The sequence below is a fragment of the Bos javanicus genome, chromosome 1 (assembly GCF_032452875.1).
Source record: "Bos javanicus breed banteng chromosome 1, ARS-OSU_banteng_1.0, whole genome shotgun sequence".
In the NCBI taxonomy this organism is placed as follows: Eukaryota; Metazoa; Chordata; class Mammalia; order Artiodactyla; family Bovidae; genus Bos; species Bos javanicus.
This window is the reverse complement of record NC_083868.1, coordinates 130,253,125-130,267,434: the sequence shown is the minus strand read 5'-3', so window position 1 is coordinate 130,267,434 and position 14,310 is coordinate 130,253,125. Positions and strand designations below refer to the sequence as shown.

General features: G+C 34.5%; 1 protein-coding gene across 3 annotated transcripts in view; it reads right to left on the bottom strand.

Moving 5' to 3' along the window:
- PIK3CB (phosphatidylinositol-4,5-bisphosphate 3-kinase catalytic subunit beta) overlaps nucleotides 1-14,310 on the bottom strand; it is a 179,840-nt gene that overhangs the window by 86,826 nt on the left and 78,704 nt on the right. For all 3 annotated transcript variants that reach the window (XM_061420465.1, XM_061420458.1, XM_061420451.1), the window contains exons 4-6: nucleotides 11,902-12,127; nucleotides 3,214-3,437; nucleotides 818-997 (exon numbers count right to left, since the gene is read on the bottom strand). In XM_061420465.1, the coding sequence (XP_061276449.1) occupies nucleotides 818-997; nucleotides 3,214-3,437; nucleotides 11,902-12,127 (630 nt within the window). The remainder of the gene's footprint in view (nucleotides 1-817; nucleotides 998-3,213; nucleotides 3,438-11,901; nucleotides 12,128-14,310) is intronic.

Below are 14,310 nucleotides of genomic sequence, written 5' to 3'. Positions count from 1 at the left end.
CTTTCAAAGTCCTTCACCTACATTCTATATTTTATTTCTCACACAAACTTGCGCGCACACACACACACATACACAAAACGCATACATGCTTTTAGTTTTCTTTGTAATAACAAATTCCAGTTTGGGCAAAACAATATACTTTCCCCTTGCTAAGGTTTTTTAAAAAAAGTATTAAAGAACCAGAAGGCTACTTTAAAGATGGCAGAACATGAAGGGAAGAAGTCAATACTTTTATGTTACCACCAAGCACTTTTCATCTTCTTCCTCTCAGGGTTCGAGTTCAAACTGTCAGAATGCCACAGATCCCAAAGCTGTGCATGAAGGTTATACCTACTAAACCAAGAACTAAAGACTACACTAAATATCTGAAAAAAAGAGAAGGGAGATATAAAATCCCCTGTTACCTGGCTAATAAATCAGAGCTCCTTCTCAAAAGAGACATCACTTCATAATTAGCAGGCCATTATCCCTCTTTCTTCATACAAACACCAAAAATCACAAATAAGAGTAATCAAATACTTTTCTAAAATTCAATTACTATTTACCTCTAACTTGTCACTTAGTCTATTATTCTTTATGTAACAACTATTTTCAGTCTCCAAATGTAATTTCAACAAAAATATCTTCAAGTTCCTTGAAGGCAAAATCAGGATTCTCCTCTTTAAATAGCGTACCTTATGGTTGGGGGAGGGATGTGTCACTACATGTATCTTAAACTCCACTATACTCCAAAAATAATCTGAGGCACTTGAATACTCTGCATAAGACATCTACTCAAAGAATTCATAAATGGTAAATTGACAGTTAAAACACATACCTGGAACTGAATTAGTGAGTGATCACCAAACACATATTCTACTCTCCCACTGACTTGCAACACATAGTCATAAGGGCTAACTTCATCTTCTTTCCCATGAATAGTCAGACGTTTTTGGATTGCCAATTCATTTATTTTGATAGGATTCATATTAGGAGATACCTGAAAACTAAACACATCCTAAAAAAGAGGGTAAAAAAAAAGAAAGCAATTTTATATTTACAGTGAAAATATCACTCTTTACATTTGTACTTATTAGTAGTATTATTTATATACCACATTGTATCCAACAAGACACAATGCTTACACATATACATCCTTTACATTTAATGTTTCAGTACATTTTCTTCACTCCTATCAATCTTAGAAAATCATTTTTTAACCTAAATGAAGACTTTGTTACAATTCATCTCATGTTTACTATAGTGTCCCCACATGCTGGTTCCCAATGCTGGTCATCAGCAGTGATGCTGAAATGGCCAAATAAGGATTTTACAGAACTGGGCAGGAAGGGAATACATGCATGATGGTTACCAAACATACCTTACTCTGAAATTTTGCCATTCCTATTTTTTGATGGTAACATGAAATGTTTATTCAATTATGAAATAGTGTTGGTAATAAATCATGGTATAGGGTATTTTTAAAGGAATAACAGCCTAAATAAAAAGCTATAAACTCTATGTGACCTGCCAAATTGATTTAAAAACTTTAAAATTTACTATTCTATATGATCCAAAACTCTTTTGGTTTAATCTCTGGGAAATAGGTAGCCAGAAGAAAAGGAGACTAAGGAGAGATATAGATATATTTCAATTAGCTGAATATATAGCATGTAGAATAAAGGGAGACTGAATGGATACTTATTCAAATAAGAAAGTATAACCAAAATACCAGAAATCACAGAAAGCCAGTTTGAATTTTTTTTAATTTTTTAAATACAATATTTAAATGTGTTCTTGCTCCCAATGAAAATATGCTATCAATATTTTAGTAAGCTGAACACTCCCCATAGCTAATGGATACATCGGGTTAGGGACACAGGCTATAAAGAATGGTGAAAAGAATTATTATATTATATAAAAAGCCTGCCAAGATGATCTCCAAACTCCTTTTACCATTAAATTCTATGACTGCTTGGAATCCAGTAACATTTCACAATGTCAATATTTTTCTGACTTTAAAACACTTCTTTTCACATGTAATCTGTTACAATGATGGATCACAGGGTTTCCCTGGTACCTCAGACAGTAAAGAATCTGCCTGCAATGTAGGAGATTCGATCCCTGGGTTAGGAAGATTCCCCTGGAGAATGCAATGGCTACCCACTCCGGTAATCTTGCCTGAAGAATTCCACAGACAGAGGAGCCTGGAAGGTTACAGTTAGTTCACAGCATCGCATTCAGACACCACTGAGTGACTAACACACACGTGCATAATAACAATCACATTCAAATTTATATATCTAGTAGAGATTTGACGCATATGTGATGAAATTCAGACTGACTGAGATTTCACAAATTGCCCACAGTCAGTATTTTAAAGCTGGATTCTAATCACCTTTAACAGTGAAATTCCTATTTCAGCTCGTTCAACAATGCACGATTCTTTACCACTGAGTCACATTGGGAGCAAGAACACATTTAAATATTGTATTTAAAAAATTTAAAACCCCAATATAGAATGGTTACTGATAAAGGTTTCGTCATTTTTATCATAGTAACTGAAGGACAGAACAAAGTATCCCTACTTTCATACCCTAATTCTAAGGCCAGAGCCTACATGATAAAATGAGTATACTTGAAACAAAAGGAGAAGCAGAATTTAGCTTGTAAAATTCTATAAACATTAAGATACAGATTAAGTGTATATACTCTCTGTTATAATGCCCAATTCCATATCAGCACTTAGATCACGTATTCATAGAATGCAAAATTAAGAAATAGAAAAAAGAGCTCTTTTGATCAAATCTTTCATTTTATAAACAACATGAGAAAATAAATTATATCTACATTATTTACAACCAGGTTTGGCAAACTTTTTCTCTAAAGAACTGACAAAAAATGAGTCTCTATTGCATATTCTTCCTTTCCTTTCTTTTTAACATCCCTTCAAAATTGTTTTGAGTTTTTTACGTAACCTTAAAAATACAAAAACCGTTCAAAAACACTGTAGTTTTTGGACCCTGATATAGACAAAAATGCATCAAAAAACTGTATGTGTGCAAAGGATATGTCACTTTAGATGTCATAGCTAATCCTAAAATATATTTCCATCTTGAATCTAAAATGATCTTCATCAGTGTTTACTAGGTGAGCAACAGCCTCCTCTAAGATTGGTGCTGCATTCTGGGAAAATTCACGTTTATTATAAAGCATTTCTTAATATAATACTACCTGACAATTTTCAAAATGAACAGCCACAATGAGCTTTCCTCCATAAAGTTTATCTTCTAAATTTTCAGGGATGGATGGTTCAAGCTCAGGTGGATAGGTATGCTTTAGCCAATCCATCCAAGATAATCCCACAAGTGACTGAATCTTTTCCTCACTGAATCTGCGCATTTTTATTCGGAATTCATTCACTTCAGGATCCTTCAAGGCATCAAATTCATGCAGACCTAAACAAAAATTTTAAAGGTGTCATTTTGAGTACCTAATAATAAACAGAATACAAAATATACTTAAGGAAAGCTAATTTGGATGCTTGATTTTCATGAAATTAAAAAAAAAAAAACTGGGCAGGAAAATATTATGAAAGATAAAAAAGAATACTGAAGATAAAATAATGAATTTCAGGTATAGAAGATGAACATACAATTAGATTTCAAAAGAGTACAAACTGGAAACCACTTAAAGAAATACAGTTGGTTACCAATGAAAAAAAGATGATCGCTGAAACTCACACTACCATTTTAAAACTACACCTGAAAGAGCTACATGTTTTCTTTACAAATCAAAATACATTTAAAATATCTAACAAAGGCTAAGAATCTGAAAATGTTACAAATAAGCCTAAAAGTCAAGCTATTATTGAAAACTCAGTAAACTTAAATTTTATAAACTTTTAGTTTACTGTGATTTTCCAACAATGGTTACAGTACATATCAATTAGTCAAAAATCTCATAAATATGAAATTATTCTTTGTTGTACTTAATTATGATTCACTTCTGCCATGAAGTGACATATAACAGCTTTTTCATAAGCTTATACTTATTCTAATAAATAATTCTAGAAATTTAAAATAAATTGAACATGTACACATTTTTATATGTACATTAATTTTTACATCAGAATGGCAAACACTTTGATAAAACCTTGAGCTGTAAGGGTTAGAAAAGAAATTAGCATATTTAATAATTTATTAAAAATTACACACATACAAACACACATTCTGACCCTGGAATTCCAACAGGAGACTTAGGACAAACCACTGAAAGTCAAATATGCTCCCAAAACCAATCACGGAAGATGCCCAGCTTCTTCTGGGCCTACCTCCAGCTTCCGCCTGCCAACAACTTCTAATCAGGCAAAAAAGAAAGTCAACCACTTTCTCCAGAATGAAACTTAATGACTCCACTGCCTGACTTTGAGTTACTGCCAAACACAAAGTTTCTTTATTTTGGCAAACTGTGATTAAACATTATATTCTCAAATTTGAGTGGTTACTTTCCACACACCTATGGAAATAATTTTTCCATAGTCATGTATGGTTTTTCCAGTAGTCATGTATGGATGTGAGAGTTGGACTTTAAAGAAAGCTAAGCGTCGAAGAATTGATGCTTTTGAACTGTGGTGTTGGAGAAGACTCTTGAGAGTCACTTGGACTGCAAGGAGATCCTACCCGTCCATCCTAAAGGAAATCAATCCTAAATATTCATTGGAAGGACTGACGCTGAAGTTGAAACTCCAATACTCTGGCCACCTTATGTGAAGAGCTGACTCACTTGAAAAGACCCTGATGCTGGGAAAGATTGAAGGTGGGAGGAGAAGGGGATGACAGAGAATGAGATGGTTGGATGGCATCACCAACTTGATGGACATGAGTTTGAGCAAGCTCTGGAACTTGGTGATGGACAGGGAAGCCTGGTGTGCTGCAGTCCACGGGGTAGCCAAGAGTTGGACATGACTGAGCAACTGAACTGAACTGAAGGAAATAACTGTACAAATAACATGATAGAAGTACAAGAATGTTCACTGTTGCTTTCTTTATTATAAATAAAAAATTGGAAATAACCTAAAGATAATCATTAAGACGTGGTTTAAAAAGTTACCAGACCACCTGACCTGCTTCTTGAGAAACCTGTATGCAGATCAGGAAGCAACAGTTAGAACTGGACATGGAACAAGAGATTGGTTCCAAATAGGAAAAGGAGTGTGTCAAGGCTGTATATTGTCACCCTGCTTATTTAACTTATATGCAGAGTACATCATGAGAAACACTGGGCTGGAAGAAGCACAAGCTGGAATCAAGTCTGCCGGGAGAAATATCAATAACCTCAGATATTCAGATGACACCACCCTTATAGCAGAAAGTGAAGAGGAACTAAAAAGCCTCTTGGTGAAAGTAAAAGAGGAGAGTGAAAAAGTTGGCTTAAACCTAACATTCAGAAAACAAAGATCATGGCATCTAGTCCCTTCACTTCATGGGAAATAGATGGGGAAACAGTGTCAGACTTTATTTTTGGGGGCTCCAAAATCACTGCAGATGGAGACTGCAGCCATGAAATTAAAAGACGCTTACTCCTTGGAAGAAAAGTTATGACCAACCTAGACAGCATATTGAAAAGCAGAGACGTTACTTTGCCAACAAAGGTCCGTCTTGTCAAGGCTATGGTTTTTCCAGTGGTCATGTATGGATGCGAAAGTTGGACTGTGAAAAAAGCTGAGCGCCGAAGAATTGATGCTTTTGACCTGTGGTGTTGGAGAAGACTCTTCAGAGTCCCTTGGACTACAAGGTGATCCAACCAGCCCATCCTAAAGGAGATCAGTCCTGGGTGTTCTTTGGAAGGAATGATGCTAATGCTGAAACTCCAGTATTTTGGCCACCTCATGCGACGAATTGACTCACTGGAAAAGACTCTGATGCTGGGAGGGATTGGGGGCAGGAGGAGAAGGGGACGACAGAGGATGAGATGGCTGGATGGCATAACCGACTCGATGGACGTGAGTTTGAATGAACTCTGGGAGATGGTGATGGACAGGGAGGCCTGGCGTGCTGCGACTCATGGGGTCGCAAAGAGTCGGACATGAATGAGCAACTGAACTGAACTGAACTGATACCCATACAGCATGCCAGAATGGTACAAGTGATAAAATGAATAAAATGTTCTCTGTTATTCGGGGGAAAGGTCACAGATATATTAAATTTACAAAGCAGGGACAAAATGGGTCTCACAAGATTCCTTTTATGCAAATTCAAAAGAAAGAATATAGAATTTGTACACATTTTTGCCTTGGAAAGAAACTTGAGATAATATTAATAGCATTTTATAGTTTTGGAGAGGGAAGCACAGTAAAGCAAGTTGTTACTTTTGATTCCACAAGACACAACCAATATTATATTTAAAAAAATATTGTATCATTTGAATATACATATGTCAATGAGTATTACCTCGATAGCAGACTTATCAGCATTGTCTACTTACATTAAAAGTTATCATTTTTAAAATATTAGCACTGATTTGTGATATTAAATATAAAAAATGTTTTAAGTTGCATAATACAACAAAGGTAAAATCCTGAGGGTAAAATGTAATTTTGTGGATACTTTAGATCTGGAATAAAACAAATTACTCTAAATCAGATATGAAGGAACCATAATTTAAGTTAATGGCTACAGGATGTACAAGAAGTAGGTAGAGACATTTATAAAGTAGATTTGACATTTTTTTTAGTAGATAAAGGGTAGATCATTTGATTTTCGTCAGATCTTCTCACAATCCATTTCCATTCCCCAATGTGAATAATTTTTCTAAACTGAAAATGTAATGCTGTAATGCCCCTATTTAACTCCCTTCAAATAGCTTCCCAACTGCTCTTATGAGTTCTCTACTTTTTATATGACTTGGATAGGCCTGCATACTCTGAAGCTGGTTGCCTTTCCGAACTTCCTGCTTATCCTGGCTGTCCCCGTCAACAAATCATAGTCAATTTCTTTTATTCCTTGAATAGACTATCTTTCACATATGCCATTCTCATTTGCTTTTCCTTCTTCTAACCCCATTCACCTGCTCAACTCCTAATGAGCACTGAAATCTCAGGTTAAGAGGATCTTCCTGTCTTACCTAGCTGAGAGAAGTGACCCTCCTTGACTCAGAGCAGGAAAGACCACATCACCTAAGTTCACTGCTATGGTTCTCAAGTAAAAACACTGAAAATAAACTGCTGAATTGCAACTGCTATCATTTTGGTCATTTTTTTCATTATTACAAATGCGGGACTGTTTTCATAAAACTATAATGAGAGTCAACTGAAAAGTTCACATTTCTTTCATTTATTTCAGACTCACTAAATCCCAATCTCTGAGAATTCGTATTTTAAGAAATTGATGACTGGTCACCTAATCTATGACAAAGGAGATGAGAATATTCAATGGAGAAAAGACAGACTCTTTAATAAGTGGGAAAACTAGACAGCTGTATGTAAAGGAATAAAATTAGAGATGTAGAAAACAAGTTTATGGTAATGGTCACCAGGGGATGGGCAGGGGGGTAGGAATTGAGAGGTTAAGATTGACATATACACACTGCTACATATAAAATATATAAGTAACTAGAACCTGCTATATAACACAGGAAACACTACTCAGTAATGTGTAATGACCTATATGGGAAAAGAATCTAAAACAGAGTGGCTATATGTGGATGTATAATTGAGTCACTTTACTGTACACCTGAAACTAACACAACATTATAAATCAACTATGCTCTACTAAACTTTTTTTAAAAAAGAAGAAACTGTAGAAGCCTGAATTTGGGAACTCCTACAAAGATTTCTTAAAAATAGAATCTTTGACAAAAATAAGTTAGGCTGAGTAATTTCAAACCTAGTTAATTCCCTATGTGTCTTGTGTATGAAAATTTGATAGCAAAGCTTAAATCTTAAGAGTACTGTATAGTTTACAATCAAATAGAATTTTTTATATTAAAAAGTATTGAATGAACAATTTCTACATACTACAGATACCTTTAAAATCCTTGGACTATATATTTCCATCATTTTAAGGAATATTAAGGGGAAAAAGGAAGTGTTCAAATACTTTTATCAGAATGCTGACAAAATTCTCTGATCAAGATTTACTGCTGGGTGTTTGAAGAAATTAAGGAAAGAATGACAAGTACCTTCACTACAGAGAATAATCAGAGCAGCCCCAGCAGCAATGCTATAAATAATTATTTAGAATACAGAGAAAATAAAATGATTAGTCATATCATTTTTCAGGAAAAGGTATTTTTAGACCCGTCAGGGCAGTTATGTCTGTAAAGGGTCTATTCTTTTCTTTGAGGAGGAGGAGGCAGCAAACTCTTGTTCCTCAAGTTAAACTGAAATAATTGTTTATTGTTTTCCCAGGAGGCATGACCTCACCAAGTCCTGGCTGTAGTCATCACATACAAATCAGCAACTGCAAAACTTGACTTATTGGGTATTTAATGTGGAAATTCACTCTAAAACATCAAAACAGACTTACTCAACTTCATAAATGAACGTTAGTATTTGAATTTGTGTATACGATCATAATGCTAGCTATCCTAAACTACTGAGGATCTAAAGTATATAAAATTTATAAATTTTAAAAGCTTATAAACTACTAATTGCAATAAAACACTCCTGACATTTTCTTAGTCATTCAAGTTGCAGAACACACTGAATAAAACCTTTGTACAATACGCTTTATACCAGATAAAATATGGTGCATTGTTTAAAGAAAGAAAAATTCAATTCTAATATATATTAGATCCCTGTGCTAAAGTTAGAATTTTAAAATTAAAAAAAAAAACTATGTCCATTATATTTGAATTTTAGATAGTGAATGACTTTTTAGCAGTAAGAGTATAACATGAAACTCCTGTATTTTTATACGGTAAATCTGACAAGCATAGATCAACATAATGGTGGCTCATGAATCCATATGCTTTGGAGATCAAAATCCAAAGAGAACACAATGATCTAAGTTTTGAAAAGATGGTTAGTCTCAAAAAGACACCTATACGTTAACTGATAAATGTTAAGTCTATCTGTGTCGTGAACCTTTCGAATTATCAAATATTTCAGCTTGTCTAAAAATCAGCAGAAAAATACAGAAAAACAGTAGTTTCATAAACAACTATAAAACCCTTAAAAATAACTGTATCAAAATATTATCAGGGGATATTCCTATTCTGGATAAGACGGTAAGTGATTTTTTTATTCTTTCTACTTTTATACATACTCTTCAACTCAAACAAAGGAAAAACTTCTACTAATGGAGACTGCAGTTTTTAAAAAATCTTTGAAGCTCTAGAAAATAGGAATGCTTTCTACTGAAGCTATTAATATATTTTTAAAAGATCTGTAAGGTATACAATTACAAAGCTACTTAATGGGGAAAAAAGTTACTGCCAAAGCAAACTAGTTATCATCTGAAATAATCGAATGTTTTTAAATACCAGAGTGTCACACATAAATCAATAAGCTTCTGTTCTAAGCACTCAGAGAATTTAGTCCCCCAATGTAATCATTAGAATTTTAACTACAGGGTGAGATCAAAGAAAAGTATCTTACAGAGAATTGTACTATAGTATCCTGAATTTGGACTAAGATCACGGCATCTGGTCCCATCACTTCATGGGAAATAGATAGGGAAACAGTGGAAACAGTGTCAGACTTTATTTTGGGGGGCTCCAAAATCACTGCAGATGGTGACTGCAGCCATGAAATTAAAAGACGCTTACTCCTTGGAAGGAAAGTTATGACCAACCTAGATAGCATATTGAAAAGCAGAGACATTACTTTGCCAACAAAGGTCCGTCTAGTCAAGGCTATGGTTTTTCCAGTGGTCATGTATGGATGTGAGAGTTGGACTGTGAAGAATGCTGAGCGCTGAAGAATTGATGCTTTTCAAGTGTGGTGTTGGAGAAGACTCTTGAGAATCCCTTGGACTGCAAGGAGATCCAACCAACCCATCCTAAAGGAGACCAGTCCTGGGTGTTCACTGGAAGGACTGATGCTAAAGCTGAAACTCCAACACTTTGGCCACCTCATGCGAACAGCTGACTCACTGGAAAAGACCCTGAAGCTGGGAGGGATTGGGGGCAGGAGGAGAAGGGGACGACAAAGGATGAGATGGCTGGATGGCATCACCAACTCGATGCACATGAGTTTGGGTGAACTCCGGGAGTTAGTGATGGACAGGGAGGCCTGGCGTGCTGCAGTCCATGAGGTTGCAAAGAGTTGGACACGACTGAGCGACTAAATTGAACTAACCCTGAATTTGATCAATATAGGTAGCCAATCCAGATCCAACAAATTGGATTATCCAACAAAATTACCTCAGTAATCCCTGGTAGTATGTAATTCAAGTTAATATCTTGTCTAAGGCAGAATACCACTGGTCCAGTAAACACCTAAGATTACTAAAGCAAGAGTGACTGCGCCACATTAATTGTGTTATTCACAATTTTCCCTGGAATTAATATGCAAAGAATATGGACCTGACTTGCTATAAAAATAACTTCTACTTAAAAGAGAATTTTACTTATGAAGTCAAATTTATGGAAACTTATCAATTACCTTAAAGTCTCGATTATCACAGAGAGTTGTGTATAAATTACGTTCATACTTCAGGGGTAGTTCACAAGAAACTGAGGATGCATCTCTTAGAAAAGGGCTTCTCAAACTAACTGAGGCAAAGGAACAACTTTTTGATTTCCAATCTGACAAAAACCAATACTTTTATAAAATAAAAAGAAGTCAAAGACATATAGATGGCCAAAGGCACATGAAAAGATGCTCAACATCTCTAATTATTAGAGAAAAACAAATGAAAAGTACAATGAGGTATCACCTCACACCAGTCAGAATGGGCTTCATTAAGAAGTCTACAAATAATAAATGCTGGAGAAGATGTGGAGAAAATGGACCCCTCCTACATTGTTGGCGGCAATGTAAAGTGGTGTAGCTACCGTGAAAAAAATAGTATAGACGTTCCTCAGAACAATAAAAACAGAGTTGCCACATGATGCAGCAATCCCACACCTGGGCATGTACCCAGACAAAGCTGTAATTCAAAAGTATAGATGGTTCCCTATGTATTCAGAGCAGCACTATTCACATAGAAACAGCCTAAATGCCCATCAACAATAAATGGATAAAGAAAATTAGGTATATATACACAGTGGAACACTCAGCCATAAAAAAGAATAATGCCATTTGCAAGAACATGGATGGACCTAAAGGCTATCATACTAAGTGAAGTAGAAAGAAAAAGACAAATACCATATGTTATCATTTATATGTGGAATCTAAAATTTTACACAAATGAACTTATACACAAAAAAGAAATAGATTCATAGAGAAGACACTTATGGTTGCCAAGGAGGATGGGGGTGGAGGACAGGTGAATTGGAAGGTTGGGGTTAGCAAATGCAAACTATTATATACAGAATGAATACACAACAGAGCCTACTTACTGTGTAGCACAGGGAACTATATAAAATATCCTATGATAAATCATAATGGAAAAGAATATGCAAATGAATGTATGTATTATATATGTGTGTATATAAAACTGAATCATTCTTTGTATAGCAGAAATTAATGCAACATTGTAAATCAACTATACTTCAATAAAATAAATTAAAAAAATACGTCACTGGAAAAGAAAAAGATAAAAAATTAATAAGCCCTTGTTATGGCAATATCACATTGTTAGAGAAGTTTCTAAAGATTTATTTTTGATTTCTGTTTTTACTTTATCTAAAACTGGTAACATAGACACCATAGACCACTCCTTGCAAAGCAATGTTATAGAGCGCACTTACTACATGTTTATAGATATATCTGGCAACAAATGTTAAATTCATACTAAGAATTGTTTAAATTACCTCTTCCTATAAGGACTCCAATTTTTGAGTCTAATTTTTCCCCTGGGTCACAACTTCTTGTCACTAATTTGAGAACTGGAAGAAAAGGTCTGACATCACAGAGTCTTCTTGTTTCATCTTCGAGTTCCTCATATACAGCAGTTTGATTCACACATGCAAACATATAGGAGTCGATTTCCATAAGGAGGTTAAACATTGGGTAATTGGTAACTTGTTTCCATAACATCTGCAGAAAAAACCAATAAGACATTTTATGAAATGGAAATACTTGCTCAAATGTACAAAGACATGTCTACAAAGATGCTCACTGTAGCACTTGTTGGAAAACTCAGAAATTGAGGACAAGCCAAATGTTTAGCAATACGGGTTTGGTTAAATGAATTACAGAATATTACAGAACTATGAAAATAAGATAGACAAACATGGTAATGCATAAAGTGTACAAGGTATATCACAGTTGGCTTCTTTTAAAACAGCAAATTGGAAGAGAATACAAATAGTATTAACCCCCTCTTGTAAAATAACAGAATGGTATAATTTTAAAAATACACTTATAAAAACGAAAGTATTAAAAGTAAGTATCTATGAAGAGCAAGAATCAATGAAGACTTTCATATTTAGCATTCTTGTAAACATAAGTAACTTCTAATAAAAAAAGAACATTTAAAGTATGTATCATCTATCACCTTCACACAAAATTTACATTGTTTCTGTCCTGAATTCTTTTCTATTCACCAGAGTTATCTCCATTAACTAGGATTGCCCTGTCAGGACAAGCACAATCAATCTCTCATCATCTCCCCTGAATTCTCCTAAATGAGATCCTATAAAAAAGGTCACTATGCAAATACAAGGTGGATTACATATTTTAATTGCAACCAGGACAAAAGCCTACAGCTGAAAAATGAAAATCATGGCCAAACCTCAAATTCAGTTACATAAAACAGAAAAAATCAATGCTAGGCAAAAAAGAAAGAAAGAAAAAATAGGTAAATTGGATTTCATCAAAATTTAAAACTTTTCTGTATCAAAGGACACTATTTTGAGAGTAGAAAGGCAACCCACAGAATAGAGAAAATATTTTCAAATATATATTTCATAAGAGATTACCATCCAGAATACATAAAGAACTCTTATGACAACAACAAAAAAAACAACTGAATTGGAAAATGGGCAATGGTCTTGAACAAAAAATTCTAAACAAAAGTCCACAAGAACATGAAGAGAACGTGACATTATTAGCCATCAGGGAAATGCAAATAAAAATAAAAATGAGGTACCACTTCACAACCAGAAGAATGGTTATTATTTTGTAAAAAAGGAAAATAACAAGTTCTGGCCAGCATTTTGAGAAACTGGAACCCTTGAGCATTGCTGATGGGAATGTAAAATGGTACAGCCACTATAAAAAAAAGTTTGGCAGTTTCTTAAAAAGTTAAAACAGAATTACCATATGATCCAACACATGGAGAACAAGGATTCACATTGAAACTTAAACATCAATGTTCAGAACAGCATTATTCTCAACAGCTAAAAGTTGATTATAACCAAAAATGTCCAACAAAAGATGAATGAATAAACAAAATGTGGTACATCCATACAAAACAATGATATTCAGTCTTAAAAAGGAAAGAAATTTGAATACATATGACAACATGAATGAAATGAAAAATACTATGGCTAAGTGAAAAAAGCAAGACACAGGCTGACTGTTGTGTGATTCTACTTACACAAGGTAGCTAGAATAAATACTACAATGGAGATTACCAGGGGTTAGGGGAGCAGAAGTTTATTATTTAGTAAGTACACAGTCTGTGTTTAGGATGATGAGAAGTGTTAGAAATGGAGAGTGGTAATGGATTGGACAACACTGTGAATATACTTAATACCAAGAAATTATGTGCCTAAAAATGACTCTGATGAATTTTATTTTACAACAATACATTTTTAAAATTTTTTAAAATGGGTTTCAATAGTTAATTAAGCTTCAGCTATAGCCACAGTCATCCGTACCTGTCACTGGTGACTAGAAAATAAATGTACTCTCTGTACCTGTAAGGTGCCTAAAACAATTTTTAATTTTTTTTTTCACTTCAGGGATCATACAGTTCTAGAATTTTTATGGCTCCCCAGTGAAGAAGCTTGGAAAACAGTTGAGAGGCTGTTCCAACTCTAGCACTCTGTCATAAATATTTTTTTCTTAAAAAGATCACAATCCTATACTGGGGTTCCATATTGGGTTCTAGAAAAATAATTTCATTTATAAGTCACAGTCTTTACAAATCAAACAGCACTCATCAGTTCACTTGAAAAAAATCAGCCAACAAACAGGCAAGCCTTGTTATATGAAAGAATTTGCTTTCAAGTGAGGACATACCATTCATTATGGGGGTGGGGAGGCAGAATCTA